This window comes from Dendronephthya gigantea, unplaced genomic scaffold (genome assembly GCF_004324835.1).
Source record: "Dendronephthya gigantea isolate DGI-Jeju-01 unplaced genomic scaffold, DenGig_1.0 000030F, whole genome shotgun sequence".
In the NCBI taxonomy this organism is placed as follows: Eukaryota; Metazoa; Cnidaria; class Anthozoa; order Malacalcyonacea; family Nephtheidae; genus Dendronephthya; species Dendronephthya gigantea.
Genome location: NW_021163040.1, coordinates 1,337,684 through 1,359,455, shown reverse-complemented (window position 1 = coordinate 1,359,455; position 21,772 = coordinate 1,337,684). Strand labels below are relative to the sequence as shown.

The following is a 21,772-nucleotide window of genomic DNA, read 5'->3' as shown; positions in this document are numbered from 1 at the left end:
ATGTGCCTTTTAACCGTTATCGAATTTTGAAAGAAACGAAAATGAATTTTTATCTATCATCAAATAGCTAGACATTCAGCTGTTCTTTATAAGCTATCGTTAATCTAGCTTGCGTAGCCAACTGTATAATTTAACAACTGTATATACTGTATAGTTTTTCTAACAAAAAAGCATAGTATTAGTCAAAAGAAATGCTTAATATCACCAAAGAGAGACGCCCGGAGGATAAGCCTGATATACATGTGTACCGATTTGGTAAACTTTTTTAAAGGTAGTTTTAAATTATGGTTCCTACAATGTCGTAGTTGAAAGAAATTGTGGCAAGTTAAATGCAGCAAGCATTTCTCAAAATGTATTACGTGAGTTATTTTAAACATAGTTTTACAGGTGTAAGTATACTATTCATTGTCTCGAAATGGATTTGTAAGTTTTAATTGTCGTGGCATCAAGCGGTCGAGCTGACAGGGTAACGGGGGAATTACTTGTAAAAAGACTGGAAAATGTTTCGTGCAATGCATAATAATTATATGGACAATGCATGCTCTGTATTAAAACCACTCGTTGACTCCGAGGCTTAATCTCAGTGACTAAGGCAGATAAAAAGATAGCTAGTTAGATAATATGGACCTAATGCAAAAAGGCTGTCAAAAACATAAACAAAACGGAAATTTAAACATGGAGCCCGCAAGGGACGATGCGTTGTATTGTAAAGCAAATGCTGTGTTGGATAAGCGTTTATCATAAAGCCTGCTACGTGATCGTTTGACTGAGCTGATGACTACGCGTGGCGTGTATAACACACTGTCAGGTTATGTATATAGCCAATCTCTACGATGAGTCTTTGCTGCAGAATTAAACGCGCGTGACCGTTAGATAAATCGTGGTTGCAATAAATTTGTATGCTCTTAGAATGTGGATAAATTATTCATTGAATTTCTGAGTAAGAATTTCATTCCTAAATTTAAACTTTAAACAATGTCGCGCCTATACAATGGATTTCACATTACAGTAGTTTAATTATTATATAGCTGAGGTGAAGCGGGGTTTACTAAATATCTCTCAGCAAATATAGAAGATGTTTGGTTATTTTTACACTACTATTCTTCGCTGGTTCCATGTTTTAGGTCAACATTTTTTAATTATCTGCATCCTTCTAATCGGGATTACCAGTGGTACACCTTCGCTTCGGACTATATTATTATGCTCCTCCTATGTAATCTCGTATGTAACATGAAGTAAGAGGTATATAAGACTAAACACATAACTTACGGATATCACGGGTTTTTTGTAGCAAGCATGAACAATACGCTACTAGCACATTACGTCAAAGACTGCTCCATTCTCGGCTATGCATATCTAATAATCGTGGACTTTCCTTCCAGTGAATACAACCACAACCAAGTTGTCACATCCGTTATGAACTGCGTTCTAACGATTCCTGTCATAGCTTTAAATGGTATAACCGTTCTTACACTCTGGAAAAATCGATTTCTGCTTCTAAAAGTTTCCAACATCCCGGTCCTTATTCAATCTATAGCAGACTTGGCTGTCGGATTGCTTACTCTCCCTTTATTCGCGTTCCTTCACCTAACCGAGGTTTTTGGGAGGCCTGATTGCGCGTTAAGTTTTGCATTCTCTTCAGCGGCATTCATACCATGGGGATTATCCCTTGCCGCATTATGCGCACTAACGTTAGAGAGATACATCAGTGTCGTACATCCAATTTTTCATCGAAACCTTCTTACAAAGAAAACGTTTTTCGCCTACAGCTTCATTGCGTCATTCGTAACGTTGGTCATAGTACCTTTAGCGGTAGCTTCAGCAATCTTCTATTACATATTTTGCGGAGTTTACGCAATAGTTCCTGTGCTACTGCATGCATTTTGTTACATAAGAATACTGCGTTCAAGAAGGAAACTTGTACCGGCAAACATGACCCGTAATGAAAAGGGAAAGTCTCTGAAAGAATTAAAGCTTACCAAGTCTTGTGCACTGGTTGTGCTTACGTTCTATGTTTGCTGCATCCCTGGAGAGATTCTCAACTTGTATTATCTTTCGAACATAATAATATATCGAGTTGTGATCTCTTGGTACTGCGTAGCACTTGGGATCAACACAGTTCTCAATTCCGTGATATATTTCTGGACTAGACCAGCCTTAAGAAAAGAAGCCATTAAAGTTGTTAATAACTTCTGGACTGCATGAGGCTTTCGAAACAACTACAACGTGTGAAAAAAACTTGAATAAAACTTTTAAATTAATCCTAGTTAACTAAGAAATAAACAACTCTGATTGGCCAATTCGGTCAAAAGTTAAACTAGCCTTTTGTACAACTAGCCCCTGATCGATAAAAGCATGCTGTCCTCGTGCTTAGCTGCTGTACATGTGTACAATAGTATAATGTTGTAAATAATACTATTGTTAAATTACGTTACACCTAGGCCTAATGAGAAGTAAACGTAAGCATCCCCCTCCGTAATTTAATTTAATGCAGTACAAAAATTATGCATACAATAAATAATAGTATCAGTAAAAATGTTCAGGGTAATGTTCGGTGGTTCCAACATTTGGTCGTATGAGGAATGAACAGTATAAAAAATAAGGCAATAGTTGGTTAATTTGCTACATACATGCGTGCTTGGTTATGCACGAATATTTCGTGCAGACAACGAATTTTCTTTTAATTGATTAATTAAAGCATTTTTATTACTACACGCCTACGAACGCTCAGGTTGATGCAGGTTGATACGGGCGGGATGGGGCAATTTTGTGCTGCCCACGTTGTTCAGAGTTGTTATCGGCATTGAACGATATTGTTGAAACTGAATCGGGTGTAACAATATTGTTCAATATTGATAACAGCTCTGAACGGTGTGGGCAGCACAGCATTGCTGCATCCTGTTTGTATCAGCTTGCATCAGCCTGAGCGTTTTTACGCGTGTATATGGCGATTTGTTGAAAAGGTCCGAAGGACGAGACTAGTACTTTTAATCGCCTTACCTTTTATCTCTTTATCTTTTTATTGTACATAGTGTCGAAAGTTAACAATATATGTATTGAGATATTATTATGAGCATTTATATTAGAATCATGAATGCAATAATGGTAACATGAATATGTAATTATATAATAACGCTCTATTTTCCTTCTCTTAAAAAATGAACTAGAAATACTGGCATTTATTAAACAAGGAGGAATTTAGTTTTGAACTAAAGTCAGCAAACTCGTTCACATTTTTCAAGCGACGTTAACTATATTTTTATGTAAAAATTTATGTAAGAAGAAAATTTTAAAAAAGTGTCCGCTTTGCACCGTCGACTCCGACATCCTTTGTGACGCAGTTTTTGAATTCGACCAATTATTTTTGCCCCTCTTGATAGCCCATTAATTTTGAGATCAGTTGTATGATAACTTTTATAGCCTTGCGCTTGCGATGATTGATGAAATTCGGCCGGGTAAATAGCAGAGCGGAATCAATACCCTTGCCCAAAAAAGGTCAGGCTTCCGCCCAAATAATTATATGAAAATTATGCCACTGAATATATTATTAGCTTGCAAGCAGATTTCACTTGCTATGGAATATACTCAATATCGATTCAATATACACCTGCGATGTAGACGTTTTTATTGCCAGCTGAAGCTTTTGACAAGTTCCTCGCAATATATGCATTTCAAGTGGCTTAAAGATGACACAACAATTTTCTATTAATTGTCGCAGATTATATCAATTGTCACAAATTATAGTAATTACCACAATTATATTCCCGCCTGCATCTCTGATGTGTGAAACACCTCTTCGCCGGAAAGCGACATTCTATTTGAACGTAAGTATCTTTTAACTCCTAATATTTGCCGTCCATATTCATTTAACAAACATTGCGAGAATAAAAAAATGTCGCTAAAGAGGTAATGGATTTTTCTTCCGAACTGCGATTGAACTAACTATAGCGATAATTTTGTGACACAATGGGCATCATGGGGATTCTGTCGTAAGCTTAATTGGCTATATTGCTGGACGCCACGAGGACTGCAACATATATAAGATTTCGATATCCTTTGTACAACTATAGTCGATGATTTCGAGGATTAAAGATGGTTCGTAATGCGATTCGAGAAATAACGTTGTGGCTCATTATTGCCTATTTTTCAGGTACATGTAAATGAAACAATCATGAATAAAGTTTTATAGAAGAAGTATATTTTCCAGTCGCTATATCATTAACTTTTTCCTGTAGAGAGCCTGAGCTTAAATGAAACAAGCGACGTATACGTGCTGGAATACCCAGGACCCACAAAATGTATTTTAGCCGGGGAAAAACTCGAGCTTCAGTGGAAATATCAAGTGAATATGGCGACTAAGTGGAGAATTAGCCTGTACGAATACAATTACACCAGTGCCACCAAAACAAAGCTTATAATGTTACTTCAATCGGGCATCACAGTTACAAATCCAAATTACCTCGACCTTGCATTTCGGATGTTTGATATGGAACTTTCTTACGATAAAGCTAGAATCTCCGTGCCGACAACGAAATTCCGCGACTACGACGGTTATGGAATACTTTTTGAATCGACTGGTGCGAACGACGACCTTCGTACGCATTTAGAACGGTTCACTGAAATCAATATTATCGGCAAGTATTATATCTATCAAATGCTTACCTCAATAATTTGTTTATTTCAAATTTTCATTGAAAAAGAAATGCGATATAGAGCGGGATAGAGCGGATTATACCATGCATGCAGGGCCCCGCCGAAAGCATTCGCTATAACCAAATACTGAAATAGCATAATACTAAAATACTACGAGATAAACTTTCATTTACGACTCATTTACGCGGATTATAGCGTTTATATTTTCTCTTATAAAAAATCCACCCTAAAATGCTTAAAAACAGCCATGTCATTAAAATAACTATTTTTACGCATGGATGTCATATCGTGAATTCAATTAGATACAAAATGATCGCATATACTACTCGATTCATTATTAATGTGTTGTGGGATATATTCATCAAGCATGAGTGAAAGCAATGAATATTTCATCACATGTATGACGCCGGTAATTTTTGGCGTAATTGTCGAGGAAAGGCAATCTTTTTTGTATTTGTTCTTCAATTTTCAGAACTGAACGTCTGAAATGTTAAGAGCGTATGTGACCGAGTTTCGCGGTTGTTTCTATAGACTGATATTCGAAACTGCAAATTTAGTGACATTGGTGTTCAAAGGAATTATATATCAATACTAAGCATATATATATAAAGATCATGTTGATAAATGGCATTATCTATTTATTATTTAGAAGCAAACGATGTCAAAGACGTGCCACGTTCTTCAGGAAATGCAAACCGTCCATGGTTTTCTTTTGTACTCCTCATTTTCATAATACATAAACTATAATTATATATCGATCGATAATAATAAATTAAGCTGAGAAATATTTTATATTTAACGATTAGTGATTAATTTATTTCGGTTAGAAAATCTGACTGCTATCGGATGAATAAATGAAATAGGACGCTTCTCTGATATGACTTTCGAAACGAGAGCTGACAGCCTGAATTGAAATTTCGAATGAGAAACGAAAATGAACAGCAATGCTTCGTGTGTCGGAAAATGCAAATCACATATAGCTATAACCATGGTAACTGGAGGCTGATAAAGAAATCATTTGGAGATGTTAATTTCAAATAGGCCTAAGTACTAGAACCCTACCTGTCGCCACTCTGATTATTCTTGGATAAGTTGGATTTCATTTGCTCGCTAACAACTGTTTGACCGAAGCGTCTTTTTCATCTCATGCAGTAATTATTCTGCATGCAGCATGCACATTTTGCAATTTTTTCTGTATATCATATTATGATGAGTATATTTACAAACCCGTATATGTAGCTACGAATACCTTCGAAAATTATTTGGAATAAATAAAACTTAACTTAACAAAAAAACATAAAATCATTTCATTCTCAATAAATGCATCCACTTAAGGATGTTATTGGGTATATCTTAGGTCTATAAAAAGGATTATACTTAAGTTCTATAAAATAGTATAGACATTTAGTTTGTATGTAATTTTACATTCAATAGCATATAAAAACTATGACGAAGATGTAGATAAAACAATATTTATAAGGAAACGATCTGTGCTAGGCACGACATTTATTACAGCTGTATGTAAATATTTAATTCTCATATCAGTTATTTGCATTGGCGTGGGAACCACGGGCGCTGGGAGGTTTCACTGCAAGAGTTTTTACACAGAAAGCACAAAATCATAATAAATATTAAATCTGACCCTAAAAAAAATAAATCTGAGCTTGTCACATAGAAAAGTGATAAAAAGTATAGGTAGCGATTCTACTTTTTCCTGGCGAATCAGTTTTTTTTTTATAACCAATCACATCGCCAGATTTCATATACATATATCTCTTCGCATCGCGTGAATAAACTCGCCTAGTGGAAAACGGGCTTTAAAGGCGATTCTCCATTACGTCCGCTCCCCGGGAGCGAAGCGCGCCTTGTTTTTGAGGCCGGTCACGGTCACATAGGCAGATTTTCTAAAGCCGCTTCGCCCGCGAGGGTGAAGCGGACGGTATAATGGAGAATAGATTTAACTCTTATCTCTCTCTCGGTGGAGATACCTATATATATTGAACATTCACCATAGCTGTGCCAGCATCGTAATGCATTTTACAACGAAACAAAACAAAATATCGCCACTGCATGTACATTACTTTCATAATTTTATGCGATATGCAGTGGCAATATTTTATTTTTTGAAAATCTGCCCATGCGACCGTGACGGGCCTGTATATCCGATACTAGTTCAACTGTTCAATCAATAATTCTGTATCATTTGATACAGAATACTAATAGCCCTATCAGTATTCTGTATCAAATGATACAAATCTGTAGTAAATGATACAGAATACTAATAGCTTTATTAGGATTCTGTATCAAATGGTACAGAATTATTGATTGAACAGTTGAACTATAGTACCACAATTAGTGGCGTAGCCATGCAGCCAGACTTTTCAGTCTTGCTACGCTAATATTTTGGTATTCTTTGACTGTGTATTTAATAGTCCTAAATGACTTGCATAGCATTACCAAATTGTCATGCTGGCTATACGCCACTGACTACCATGGAATTTTTTCGAGAAGGTTGGTACGTACCTACATGAACAAGCTTTGCTATTGGTTGATAATCACAATAAAACACAATGAACTACAGAAATTGACTTCTAAAAGAACGAATCATAAACACTGATGCTCACTATTGTTACAAAAAGTTCGTTCATATTAGGTAGATACCTACTGTTTTGAGAAGCTTTCGTCAAAAACGATCCGGTGTTGTTTATTCGCTAAAGTCGCTCGTTCGCACGCAAAACGAACCATTCGCAGTTATAAAAGTATACAGTGTAAATACTCAGTTGACTGCATGTCCTCCAAGTAAATTCTGTCTCCCAACTCTAACTCTTCTTCGTCCTTCACATCACTTCTCTCCGGCCTCGTCTTTGCCTGAACTATGCGTACTTTGTTAGTTTCCCTCACTTCGGCATCTATAATGCCTTAGGAAAAGTCGAAAATCTGTATATGGGAAAAACAAAACTTAGAACAGGACAACAATACCAACGATTCGTGTTCTCAAGTATACACATGCTTCAGTGCGCTGATATATATACGTATTAAACTATCCTGCTTTCCCATTTCGTATTGTATCTTGCATTTTTTTAATTGTTTCTTGCAGCCATGAAACCTCTTCCTCAACAATTTTCGGATCTGGAAAACGTGAATTTGCCATTTACAAGGCCAGTTCAACTCACCACAACGTTTGAATAAATTTTAATTATTTAACCAGTACAATGTACCTATCCCATGGGCATTCTCTAACTACCTATACACAGCACATTAAGTATAAATTAATTCTTGGGCGAATGATGGCTACGCTGATCTCGTAAAAACAACTCAATTGGGTGCTGCCTAATTATGGATATTCTATTTCTGCCCTGCGGCCAGCGCCTGATAGCTTTGTTTTTGCCAATAGCATGAAATTTTTGAACGGTCAAAACATAACTTTTGCTGTTTATGTGGATTACCGCTACGGTTAGCCACAGGGTCAATGTCCGGCGATGATTACTCTGGCGATGTAAAGTTAGTACGTCAATTGCCACCCTTTCAACTTCAAACCATCACATCGTTTAGCGCTTTTCTTAACTCTCGCAACATTCCCACGTGCTCGGATTAGGCCATTGAATGATCGAAACACAGTAAGCATTAAGTAATAGACCTTTCTTATGACAAAGTCAAATGCGGAAAGTCTGATGTTACACGAAATTTGATAGGCTCCACAAAACTATCGAGCCAATCAAACTTTGTGTAACATCAGACTTTCCGCGTTTGACGTCATTATGAAAAAGGTCCATTGTTTTATAAAATAACAAAACAAGGCAGTGTTCACGTTTGATTTTCACACGCGAATTAAATTTCCGTGTTTGCATGGATGGCTTCGACCGATCAGAACACACGTCATATAATTATATGCATATTATTTTATAAAATATTTTCGTAAATGTCGAAAGATTTAATTAATAATTGATATGTTAACATTTTTGTAAGAAACCGCTTGGCACGTGTTCATTTTTGTTTGTTAGATATTTCTAATAAAACTATGATTCAAAACGTCTCAGTTGCACTTCATTCAAGACAAATTGCGGGAATTATAATCTTCCAGAAATGATCTTCAAAAATAGACCGAGTAGCAGGTAGATCAACCTTCGATAAAAAATGAGCTTAAGCCTAATTTCGATTCATAACCGCCAATTAAAAAGGACGCAGATATCTGAAGAACGTACGTCTGCTCAAATCGCTAAAACTGTAAAATAATCGACTCCAAGTAATCATTAGTCTTTCACAAGAAAAAAATATATCACTGCATCCCCCTTGTATTAATTAGCACCACACACGTAGGTGGCTTGCAGCATAATTTTCGGCATTTTTCTCAAATTCTTTCATATTGTGTATTTCTGATTTCTACTGGAACAGGCACGAATTTGCAATTTGGCGATTAATGGTTGCCTGCATGTCTCACGCCAATTTTAATGAGTTGTGTACACACGATTTGAGCGTTTATCATTTCGTTTTTCGTTTTTCAAAATGCTGAAAACATCCTGAGATCAAATGCGATTTTTACTGCAAAAGGGCATAGATTATTGGGAATATACAACGAAATAAAAAAATTCATACAAATAGAAAATTTGCTTCTCGTTCGGAAATTTTGTTAAGTTTTATAGATAATTCTTTGAGCCAAAATTTTCTCGAAAAGCTATACATGATGCATGTTTCGGACGAAGATGGCGAATAAAAAGTGTATTATAAAAGTCGTGTTTGTGTTCAACTATTCTCTTTAGCTTATTCATTTGTGAGATCATGATCAGTCGCACATACATAGATATAATTGGTATAGAAAACCTTTATATATATGCATGCTTGTAACCAGTTGAAAAGCGTCTGGATTTAAATTTTATTACTGTGCAATAGCCATCTGAACATTCGCGAATAAGAAGAATTCATCAAGTACGTATATTTTATACTTTATTTTGAAAATATTTCTTTTAAAATTTGACTTTATTTTTAAATTTCAATTGGCTTTCCACTTCACATGCAACTGTGCAAGAGGTTGCCCGCTAAATTATTCAATATTTACAGAAGAAATATACATTATTATAAATAAAAGTTATTTAAATTGAATTCGGTCCTGAATCATTGTAAGTAAAGCCAGTGTACATACTTCACTTACCACAAACTCGGCCACAACTTTCAATTAAATGCCGTGTTTAATTACAATGACACCTGCACTTATTTTGTAAAATATGCCACTTTACTCTTATAATAATTAAGATGCAATATAACACATTTTAGTCTTCCAAACAGTATTCTTAACTTTTTGACTGTTACGGCGTTTTAACAATACCAATATTCAGTAATTCAACGATGGGAATGTTCAAAGTTTCAAACCACCGACCTTAAAGGGCGAAAAAGCGAGGGATTATAGCCTAATATAAACTCGGGTACGGACATCATGTGGATCGTTATCTTCTAATCTATGGATTCTTGACATAAAACGGGAAGGCGACGAAATTTAAATATCTTTCAGAGATATCTCGCACACAACAATTTCTTGATTCGATATCTTTAAGCCGCGTTATGAAATGGGAGGTTATACAATCCTGAAAGCGGTTTGGATAAGCTTTGTTGTTTCTTCAGGTAATTAACACAAGAAAACGCAAAGGCACAACAGCATCGCTGCGGCATGAGCATGTATACTGATATAGCACGTTTTGCAGCGTAATTACAATTTCTTTAACGCTTTAATATATAGATGCATGGCGATCAATTCACGCTTTTTTGTAGGCGCTCTTCTACTAAATGCGGCAATCCATATCGGATCGTTGGATTGCCCTCCTGCGAGCAAAAGACTGATGGTCGGTAAAAAATTGGAACTTCAGTGGAATTACGTCGTCGAAGAAAAGGCACAAAGACAATGGACGATCAGTTTATACGTTTTCAATAACACCAGCAATGCCAAAGAGAAAATATCGACTCTGCTAAATCCAAACACACTCTTGAACAGGACATCGCTGCCTCCGCGGTATCGAAGAATCAAATTTCATCTTTCATACGACAAAGCGTACATATCCATACAAGCTGCAACCTTCGACGACACTGCTAGTTATGGAATTTTGTTTGAGCCAGTGGAAAGTAGCAACAACACAAGGTCTTTTGAAAAGGTCACTGATGTCACTATTGTCGGTAAGCAAAAACAACTTTATAATGTAAATTATCATAAGATAATAATTATTATAAATTATTATATTTTGTACCATTTCTTTGACAATATTTTGTGAGAAATCGCGGAAAAAATTCTTCTGAAATTTGTTACACCTAGGAAGCATAATATTAATCCTGTATAAACCTATTATATGTATAAACACTTTAATAATTATGTAATCGATTATAAATATATCCATGCAACTTCTGCATAAGAAAGGCAGAGAAATCAATAACAGATCCGCCTTGCCTCCTTGCCTGCGTGTATAATTGATTAAAATTTTCAACGTTTGCGAAAGAAACTGGTAAATTGCAGATCCTCCTCTTACACGCAGATATACTATTAAGGCTAGTTTCCACTTAGGAAAAATCTCCTTTGGATCGGAACGGACAGGAAAATTTCCTTTGTCGGTGAGTTCTCTTGTTCAAATTCAAACTAAGAAGTTTACGCATTGTAACCTTGAAGAATGGATAAAGTGTGCAGAACCGTGTCGAAACGAAGTTTGCCGTTTCCTTGTTTTCTATAAACAGTCAGGTAGAACTAATCACTGGAAGCAAAAGAATACGGCCAATGTACGAATGATAAGTGCCATGTCGATCGAAAAGAAACATGAAATGTGCATGTTTTAACTCTGAAACGTTTTGTTCAGCATGTTTTTTGTTTATTATTCATATTATGCAATCGTATATCAATATAGCCATATTATGCAATAGTATATTTTTGCCAAATATACCGTCCTTTACTTGAGAATATCGTTGTCTTGTTGAGAGGGACTACCTGTGAAGAACTCAATTAATATACAAGTACTAAAAGCATAACTTTTCGCGTTCACGCTGGTAGAATTAATGCACGTTAACGTCGTAATAAGCTAGTCCAATTGAGCAGATAAATGGATGGGAAACAGCACGTTATACACGAACATTTATTATTTAATTAGGGCCATCGATGTTTGCCATATACGTTAAGATCATTACATATTTTGCACATGTGTTACTTGTGCATAATCGGAAGTAATAAAAGTGCATCGTCAAACAAGTTAAGATTGTAGAAATTCAAATCAATTTTGCCGCCATTTTCACCGGACTCGCAGTTTTGTTTTGCCTACCATAGATGTATAGCTAAGTGCATGCAGAATGAGCTTGAAATTATTACTGCAGGAGTTATCATTTGGTACTATCTATACTTAATTCTGATGTTGAAAGAAAGCTGCATACTTCAAAAGCATTTTAAAATTTGTGAAAGCATTTATTTTGATTTTTTGTTTGATTAAAAGATGTTTGAATGCCGCCCACACATATATATTGCGATTTTTTCAATTTGAGTTGGAAAGGATTTTTTTGGAATTACATGTTTTGCGGTTATAGATCTTCCACGACCGATTGAGATTACTTTGAAGACATGCAGCAATGACAAAACTACGATATGTATAAATGTGCTTTGCCGCACCTTATTATATAAACGGGCGGAATTGAAATATTGTAGAACCATTACAGCTACGTATTTTCAATCTAAATGCATATCGCATTTAATATTTAACAAGTGTCGCTTATTTTTTATTTTTTCATCAATAATTAATTTGCTATAATTACGTGCATATGCGATAGTTCTCTGAAAAATGCGAGGATTTTATACGTGATATGGAAAATAATGGAGAGTAATTGGAGTAGGAAACTTGAAATATGATATAATACATTTGTTCACAATATGACAACCGAACAGGTCTGAAGTACGTTTATATCCAATGTTTTGGAGTGCTTAATCGATAATTCATAGCTTCAGCGCCAGCGGCTTTAGTCATAACGGGAATTGAAATCAATCAACTTAGTGAAACCACATGTTTATAATTGTCTATGTGAAAAAAAGAGACGCGGGCAATAATTATAATCATGCTTTTGAGTCAAAATTGCGGTTGTCGTCAAAGAATAACACAATATAGAATCGTCATTTCATTCTTGGTTGAATGCCCGCATGAAGAGTATGCCAAACCTTTAGAAAATTAACCTCTGCATGTTCCCGCAGAATAAAAACCCCGCAAATCCCAATATATGTTACTATAAAGCCTGGTTTCCATTTAAATCAATAGTACGGATGTAAATTTGTCCTTCTTTCTGTATTCCAATCGGTCATCGTTGGCTGCACACAAATAGCACGTTCACAACACTTATACGACTAATTGGAAACCAGGCATAAAAGTTGTGTGTTGTGTAATGTATGAAGTAAACTTGTTCCTCTGTAGTAAAAGGATTATAGTTTCTCATCTCTGATCGTGTTATTAGCTGGCAGTTTGACTTCTGCGTGTGATAATAGAAGCTGGTGTATATATTAAAAGCATGTAATATACTCTAAGTGCACTGTGTGTTCAGCCACGGGTTTAGCACATTGCTTACTGATGGAAGTATTTGCATAAGTTCCAATATAACCAGGGAGCAGCGTGGCAGCGTCTTCAAACAACTTATATAGCATCAAATGTGGTATAGCAACTGCTTAAAATAGACAAAACACTTCTGGACGTTTCGATCTGAGGGCCTTCGTCAGGAGAGTTACTATGAAAATAAATAGGGGAGAATACATGTTTTGTATGGGGGCGAAACACGTGATAAAAATCGGCCATTAAAAAAAACAAAAAAATCAAATTGGAATACATTACGTTGCCAAAGAGACGTCTGATTGTAGATTAAGAATAGCCTGATCGATCAACAACGAAAATATATTACAAACAGTTTTGATGTAAACAAAGAAATGGAAGTCATAATATATATTACTCTGGGTGAATCAGCTTAAATGAAAGAGAGTCTGAAAGAGTGCCAAGACTGTGGATGAGTCGTAGTTCTTGTCGTTTACGGCTATCGTTAGTACCGGAAATGGGACAGAGTGCTCTAATTCTCATGTCCGTGACACAATGATTAGGCAAAGTGTCAGGCAACACAGGCTTGGTTTTATCGTGGTTGTTGACCGACCTACGCGGTGCTCGCCAAACCTTACCGACCCTTAGAGATATTCCAGTTTCACTGATATATAGTAAATCACATTTGTCAGTGCATGAGATGCAAAAAAATTTGGTTGGAAGAGAGGCATGCGAAATGGTGCCTGATGAAAAACTGTGAATTGGGAGCCCCTCCTTCAATCTCATTGGCGGGCCCTTATTACTATTTAATGGATACTATGGGGGCTCTGCATGTTTATCTGTAATAATCTTTTATACTATCAACTACTGACATGTAAATATCCCCCGACGTCCGGGGAGTATAGTTCTTTTCCTACCCTCGCCTTACGTTATCTTTATCTTTGCTGAATACTTTTTATAAATGTACCGCACTATTACTATTAGCTGCATATATAACCATGTTTGATACTTTTAAAAAAATGTATACATTTTTATTTACCTTTGGGATTTATATGTTAAAACTGTGAACGACTGTTATTTTGCCGCGTTTATGCAAATTATGAAAGCGTAATTTCTATTTCCAGACCTGTTTCTTATACCTAAGGAGTCATCAACAATTCTTCGAACCTGGATTGGTCAACCTGTAACGTTTGTTTGCGCGATTGATTTGAGAGACGGTGCAGATTCCCCATCTTTTTCATGGAAGAACGTTAGAAAAAACCTAACAATCACCGAAAATGTTAGCAAAGCAAGGTATAAAAGTGAGCTAATATTGAAACCACTGAATAAGGATGACTTTGGGAGCTATAAATGCTATGCCTGGACTAGCCACACAAAAATAAAGCACAATATGACGTTGCTAGAAATTGGTAAGTATGTCGAAAAGTTGGGTAAATTCAAATGGTTGTGGCACTAGGCAACAATCGCAAAACGAAATTTAATTACCCTTAACTTTTTGGTCTCGTATACCAGTATTAATTATGTAGCACGTGTCCCTTAATTTTTTTATTCATATTATTAATAGGTAATAGCATAAATTCTCGTGCAATTTGGAAAAACATGCTGCCTTTTCTTTCGTGAGTTACATCTCGCGAGTTTTTCAAAGACTTCAAATTGCTATTATCCCTTGTGCTGTGCATGTTTTTTTCAAATTGCACTCGACCACGCTATCATTTATATGAGAGCCGAATTGCGAAGTTTGCATGCATGTTTGCGTGTCCCTTTCCCATGCACATACCTTTCAGGTCAACTGCAAGTCCGCAACTCAGTACAGTAATTTATATATAAGTCAAACATTTGCTTTTATTTTTTCTATGAATTCAGACTATCCTGGATATCCGTTCCTTCTTAAATTTGCACCAGAAGGTCCTTTATCGTGGAAAGCGAATACTACTGACATTAAAGAACAAAAGTCGTTCTTTGTTGTGCAATTCCTACAGCAAAAATTAAAAAAGTGGATGAACGTAAATACAACATTGGAACTTTCTATGTCTCTTTACTCTCTTTCGAAATTTATTCCCCATTATGCAGGGCTGAATTGCATCGTACGAGTCTGTACTGAGCGAAAAGATGATCAGAATAACATAACCTGCTCAAAAAACCTCGAAGTGAAATCAGGTGAGTGCATTAGTAATACGTTCTATAATTATGAGTTATTAAGTTCCAATGTTCTGTGCGCGCAGTGGAATATACATATTTCTACCGCTATATAGTTATGTTCTTGCTGAAATTCGCTTCAATTTCGGAACCGTAAACGACCGAATCCGGAAATGACCGACCGAAAATATTTCCCCAAAATTAGTGAGTGCGTGCCCTAAAAAATTCATTGAATACCAATTCAAAATGCAAATGAACTGTTGAACTTTTTGGACACAAAGATAAGGTACAGTACCTAGCGTGAATTTAGTATGGAAACATTTTTGTTTTGTTTTGCTTAATCGTTGCAAACCAGGTCAACAGAATAGAGACCTTTGTTCTATTCTGTGGCAAGGTCGTTTATATAGGTCGTCTACATGAGCACCCTGTTGCAATAAGCTGAAATAACCTAAAAACAGCCATTAAAAATTTGAAAAATACAGAACTCATCATTTCTTGAGTATAGCTTAAAGGCCGCGTTACACGTTGCGTTACAATACTTGCAATGCAATTTCACTTTTGAGAGATGTGAATTAGTAGTTACACCCTCAACAGATGTTTTCTTATTCGTACTTTTTGAAAACTTTTCACTAATTCACATCTTTTAAAAGTAGAATTGCATTGCAAGTTGCTTGGGAAATTGCATCCTATAACATAATAACAATTGCACTCATCATCGTCCATTTTTTCAGAAGGAATTAAGCGCGCTGTCAAAATATAAAATAAACATTTTGGCAATTCTGGGGGAACGTAATTTTAGCTTCGATTATTCCCATTGATTATTACCGGTTTCGGTTATTTCCGGTCTCGGTTATTTCCGGTTTCGGTTATTTCCGGTCTCGGCTATTTCCGGTTTCAGTTATTTTCGGTTTCGATTATTTCCGGTCTCCGTTATTTTCGATTTCGGTTATTTCTGGTCTCGGTTTTTTTCGCTTTCGGTTTTTTCCAGTTTCGGTTTTTTCCGATTTCGGTCGTTTTGGTTTCCAGTGTTTACAGAGACCCATCAATTTCCGCCATTTTTCGCTTTACATTTTTATAGCCAATCGGTGGATTACTTAGATATCATGCTTCAAGTTATCACAGTTTAGTGGCATCGAGTTACCGGCATGCGTAACCATATTGACTGTCGTTATCGTCAGGTGCGGGGTTAACCTATTAATTTAACGACACAAAATTAATGACCGATTAGGGACTACAATCTTCGAGTTTAGCAAACGGACAGGCCGAAATTTCTTGGCAGAATTTTGTTCGACTTCTTCGCTTACCTATTTACTTTCTTATGTTAAAACAAATTTTTAGTTGTGCCTGGAGTTTTGGCTCAAATTGCCCTAAAATTGGGAGAAAAAATATTTCCATGGCGCTTTTGTGGTACTAATTTCAAATTTTATCTAGAGATATCGCCCGGTCCAAGTCTTTGCTTGATTAGCAGCAATTCTTCTAAAAAAATTACATTGACGTGGGAGCGACAAAAGGCAGACAATGCTCCAGTTCTGGGATATGTTATACAGATGTTTCCTCCTTCCAAATTTGGGGAACCAGACTATTCGTCTTTTCATCTGAAATACGAGAAACGGCGTGAAAGTTACACTGTCGAAAATTTGGACGTTGCCAGGAAGTTTGTGTTCAGGGTGTGCATAAGGAACACACTGTGCATTTTTGAACAATCTTGTTCGAAGAAAGTTGGACTGAGCCCAGGTACCGTGACAATCCATAGAGCATCTATAACGGCAATAGGCCAATTGTGAAAGTAGCTAACATACACAAAAAAATCTGTACAACGCGATCATTGCCAAATAGATAATACACGAGCTCGGTGCGAGGGTATACTAATCCTGCTGGGAGATTTCTTACACCCGGCTATTTTCACAGAAGATAGCGTAATCCAAAATTGTCCAAATTCTATGTCATGGACGGTCGACGTTCCATGTTTTTGTTAGTCATGCCCATGCGCAAGATTTAAGCAAGTAAGGACTGATTATCAGCAACGAATAGCTACATTTGGACAATACCAATAACAATAGCTAGGTTTTTTGATACAGGACATATTGCGGATACATTCATCCTCATAACCAATATAGACACTTCCCGAGTTTGCTTGAGTGCACACAAAACAATAGCTCGGGAACGAAGCGGGCAATGTGATCTATTGTCAGTGAGATTTCTTTATTGTCGGAGAACAAATTCTGGAAGTGTCTGTATACTGTAGAATCATTATTCACCTTCAGGAACTTTGAATTTGAATTCTTGCTGAAGTGTTTTTCAGACGGACCTTAAAATAAATATCCTTTTTTAAGTATTCCAACTAATCCTCTCTCTTAAGTCTAAATCGGCGTAACCCTAATATCCCATCCTCCAAAATTTGACTCTGTCTATACTACTTCTTGTACGTTAATGAATTACAGAATAGTTTACATATTTCCAAAGATACATGGACTATTCAAAACGAGTCATTTGCAACAAATTTTCTCTGGAATAAAAAATTGGATATATTAATATCAAAATATTGGAAGATTGAAATTATAGTCCACCAATAGAACTCCTGAAACTGAAAAACTTTGCATTATTATAATGATAACTTATTTAATTCTATGTAGTGTTTCCTTCGAAGCCCAGAAAAGTTGACTTTCAGTTTTACAATAACTCTGTTAGTAAAGGAAAGCTTTCGTGGAAAGCACCTCTTGAAACAGGGAAGGGAATCTTGTTCTATGTTGTTCAAGTTCAAAAAGATGGAAAGGGAAAATGGAAAAAGGAGATAGAAACAAAATATTTCCACACGACTCTTACTTCGCTGTCGTTAAGAGACCGCATTCGGGTGTGTGCGAGGAATGATATTGATCCCGAAAAGATCTCATGTTCGGATTTTCGTGGTAAGAATAATCATGATTTTACTGTAAATTTTACCTGAATTACGTTAATTCTGGCTCGGCTCGCCAATTGAGTGGACCAAATAGTTACTCATATTTACAAATTGCAAATGGTTAACCACGTTCTTCAACTGCCGAGGAATAAATGGACATCCTTATTGGTGTATGATTATAATTTCATCGTATCAATTGACGTAAATTATAATTAATTCTTAGCTAGCTGCGTGTACTGATGGATATTCCTTGAGTGTGAACTTAGTTTAATTTCAAGATGAAATTCCATTATATATTATTTAATTGGTTGATTCAGGATAGAAGTCTGTTAAATTATGTAATCGCTTCGCACACCTTAATGAACAATGGGAAATGCATCAAAAATGGTATTTCGGGTGTTAAGATGAATTTGAGCATTAGACAGTCGGTTTAATGTTTAAAAGGACGTATTTAAAATCTCGAAAGAAATATTTTTGCTTTGCTGTTAAATAGCGTATATTCGAAGCTTATATATATATAAACATTTAATATGTGAAAATTATGAAATTTTGAAATTCTTCGTATGAAAACTGTAATGATGAAAATCCGCTTCAAAAATCTTTTAATATTAGATTATTGTGTCTTCTGTCTGGCCTGAGTGACTATATTTTCGATCAACTTTTTAAACTGAAAATGGTTAAAATTAATGTCATTACATTTTTTCTAGATTTGGGCAAGGAAAAAGTCGACGAGTTTTCTGAAATTCTGCGTACAAAAAGTACTGTGATGATAAGAATGAAAAATTTCAAGTTCAATTACACCAAAAATAAACTACACCCTCACTAGCATGCAAGAGAGCACGAAAGTTATGGAAGACATAATATATCTAGTCGATTAGCATGATATTTCAAGCCAAGTTTTCAACTTCTATTGCCCCAACGGATTTGAAAACCAAGATTATTTTTCTATGTTTCAGTTGAGCGATGAAAGCTAAAACTCGGTTTCAAAAATAATACGAATAAACTGCAAAATATTCTATATATAGTATGCAGTAATTACAAAAAAATTAGTCTCTGATTCGTCCAACGACCAGACGCCGGATGTTCGAAAGGCGTTTAGCTTAAACGGTGCATGGATAAGCCAAGAATTAAAAATACTCTCATACATGTTGTAAATGACTGAACATGGATTTTATGGATTAAATATGTACTTCCATTGAAAATTAAGCCATTTACATCGAAATATTTTAGTTCATTTGTTCAATAAAGAGATAATTTTTTTCCGTTTTGAGCTAGCTTATCCGCCGTTTAAGCGAAACGCCTCTCGAACAAGCGGCTCCAGGAATTATTCGCGATAATCATCTATACGGGTTCAAAGTGACCGAGACGAGAAACAAATTGTTTTTTTTCAATAATCACCTTTGTAATTATACTAAAAAAATTGTTCGCCTTAGGCTGGATGGATATATAGTCAGAAGTAATAACTACAACTCTAACTTGCAATAATATTGTAATGTTGGCGGATTTTTTATGTAAAAATATCCTTTAGAAATGAGTAACCAATAGCATTGTCATGAAGGTGTTTTAAAAATTGGGCCATGTAATATAATAATTCTGACTTTAGCCCCGTTTACACCACACTCAATTTATCGGCAAGGCACGGCTAAAATTGGTACCCGTGCCCAGTTTTATTAGTGTTCAAACTACCAAAACAAAGGCCGAGCACGGATGAATTGGCACTGGTACTCAATTTATAGTTGTGCCGTGCCAATAAATTGAGTGTAGTGCATGTAAACGGGGCTTTTGTGTCGGTTTTTGCTCGGCGATATTCATCTCACCTTAGGCGAATAATTATTAAATAATTATGTCTTATATCTGGACTGCTCTTATGATAAATATTGTCACCTTTTATTCAAAATAGCTTGAATTAACTTTATGATTCTTTTCTAGATTTGAGCAACGAAAAAACAGAGCTTCCTCGCGAGTCTAATAGGAGTTCGCACAGCGGTGCAGGAATATTTATCATTTTTTTGGCGATAATCATACCAATATACGCAATGGTCTCTATGCAAAGTTGAAAGAGAAAAAAATTTGAAAGGAGATACAGATCAATCAGGTGTAGATACTAAATATAATTTATATACTAATATAGTTCGCTTTTCGTCATCTATGGAATCTTCTCCTGAACGTATTCGTACTGTCTAAACGACCATAATGTATGCATGGAATACACATAGCTAAGTTGAATACTGTGCGTCTCAAATTGTGGCTTTAAAATCCCCAGTCAAAGATAGACAGTAGTTGTGATCTGTATTTAACATGTCGCCTAGCAAGCATTCACGCTAAGCAAAATAAGTAAAAAATTTAAGAAAATATAAAAGCGACATGGACTTCGACTGACTCGACTAACCTCGGCTATACTATCAAGTATTTCAGAAATATTTATGTTTATCGTTTTTAAAAATTATACATAATCAAAGTCAAGCTCCATGGCCAGAAATTGCGGACATGGAATATGCAGATTGCCGTAGCAAATTTGCATATCTGTTCAAATATTATTCGTTTGCAGAACTAAAAATTATATTGCGCATTCTTAAATTTCGCAAAATTAAGGAAAACCATTGCATCTTTGCAATTTGCCCTGGTTGTTTCTTGTAATTCGTGTCATATTAAAGATCCTGAGGTAATATTTTGCTGGTAAAGGTTTATGTCGGCTCTGCATTTTTATTTTATTTGTACGCTATTACGGTTTTCGTTTTATATGGTATTCAACGTGATAAATGACCAAAACTTTGTTTTGAAAATGCAGAACGAATACTGATAAAACATTTTGAAATACTGTCTCAAAATATTAAGATTAACTTTCTCTGCAACGAGCAATTAAGGCAAATTATAATCGACCACCTAAAGCTGTATTTATAGCGTTTAGTACTGTGCACATTACAGTTTACTATAAACTCACGAAGCTTTATTTTGACACCATATGCAAATTTAGGCGGAAGTAGAATGTTAATTATGTCCGAATTTTCTGGCCATGATAAAAACAGTTATCTCGATTTTTTTTCCAGACAAAAATGTAGTGAGGACTACGAAGTTTTCTTAAAATGCCGTAATCAGATGGGCGATGGCTACGAGTCTTTGGCCTCAGTACGAAATATCACGTCAATTCAATCTTATAGCAGTTGCAAGAACGGTAGTCAAAACAAAATTTCCCTTTAATGACAGTAAAAAAGAAAACAAATATCAGCTTCATTCCCCAGTACAGTAAATTAAGGCATAGCCAAACAAAATAAAATGTAACTTGCTGCTAAAATGAGCTCAATTAATTTCTTGCAAATAGATGTTGGATTCTGAATTCCGAAAAAAAATTATTACCTAATGACTTTATTTATTTTAAACACGATAATAGTTAGAGCATAAAAAGCTTGTGGGGTCGTGTATACCTTTAGAAAAAATATAATCCTAATCTATTTTAATTAAATAAATAAAAAATCCTTATAAATAGTTGTTTTTTCAGCCTCGTAAGTTCTTCGATGTTTTTGTTGCTATGCAATCTAACCGAATTGCCAGTCCCGTTAGCTTCCTG

The 21,772-nt window shown here is 35.6% G+C and overlaps 2 protein-coding genes across 7 annotated transcripts; both read left to right on the top strand.

Moving 5' to 3' along the window:
- Positions 1-4,632, top strand: LOC114524262 (adenosine receptor A3-like). 3 transcript variants are annotated; one of them, XM_028545407.1, is made up of 3 exons: positions 1-3,824; positions 4,071-4,150; positions 4,236-4,632. In XM_028545407.1, exon 1 carries the CDS (start codon positions 1,297-1,299, stop codon positions 2,203-2,205), a length of 909 nt encoding a protein of 302 aa, XP_028401208.1. In that variant the 5' UTR covers positions 1-1,296; the 3' UTR covers positions 2,206-3,824; positions 4,071-4,150; positions 4,236-4,632. The 3 variants fall into 3 exon arrangements, with proteins under 3 accessions (XP_028401208.1, XP_028401209.1, XP_028401207.1); XM_028545408.1 differs by lacking the exon at positions 4,071-4,150; XM_028545406.1 differs by having other exon boundaries at positions 1-4,150.
- A 3,570-nt stretch (positions 4,633-8,202) lies between these two features.
- On the top strand, positions 8,203-20,302 carry LOC114524239 (titin-like). Of its 4 annotated transcripts, XM_028545382.1 has the most exons (9): positions 9,967-10,266; positions 10,414-10,812; positions 11,195-11,241; positions 14,300-14,584; positions 15,039-15,332; positions 16,743-17,045; positions 17,945-18,217; positions 18,915-18,965; positions 20,137-20,302. In XM_028545382.1, the coding sequence occupies exons 4-9, from the start codon at positions 14,566-14,568 to the stop codon at positions 20,262-20,264; spliced, it is 1,068 nt and encodes a 355-aa protein (XP_028401183.1). In that variant the 5' UTR covers positions 9,967-10,266; positions 10,414-10,812; positions 11,195-11,241; positions 14,300-14,565; the 3' UTR covers positions 20,265-20,302. The 4 variants fall into 4 exon arrangements, with proteins under 4 accessions (XP_028401182.1, XP_028401180.1, XP_028401181.1 ...); XM_028545381.1 differs by lacking the exons at positions 9,967-10,266; positions 11,195-11,241 and adding an exon at positions 8,203-8,270; XM_028545379.1 differs by lacking the exon at positions 11,195-11,241 and having other exon boundaries at positions 9,965-10,266.
- Positions 20,303-21,772: the final 1,470 nt, after the last annotated feature.

Excerpts from the sequence above, each read along its gene's own strand:
- LOC114524262 (XM_028545408.1), top strand. The coding sequence starts at position 1,297 with ATGAACAATACGCTACTAGCACATTACGTCAAAGACTGCTCCATTCTC.
- LOC114524239 (XM_028545379.1), top strand. The coding sequence starts at position 10,212 with ATGGGAGGTTATACAATCCTGAAAGCGGTTTGGATAAGCTTTGTTGTT. Across the intron at positions 14,585-15,038 it reads TATGACGTTGCTAGAAATTG|ACTATCCTGGATATCCGTTC; the intron begins GTAAGTATGTCG and ends CTATGAATTCAG. Across the intron at positions 17,046-17,944 it reads GAAAGTTGGACTGAGCCCAG|TGTTTCCTTCGAAGCCCAGA; the intron begins GTACCGTGACAA and ends AATTCTATGTAG.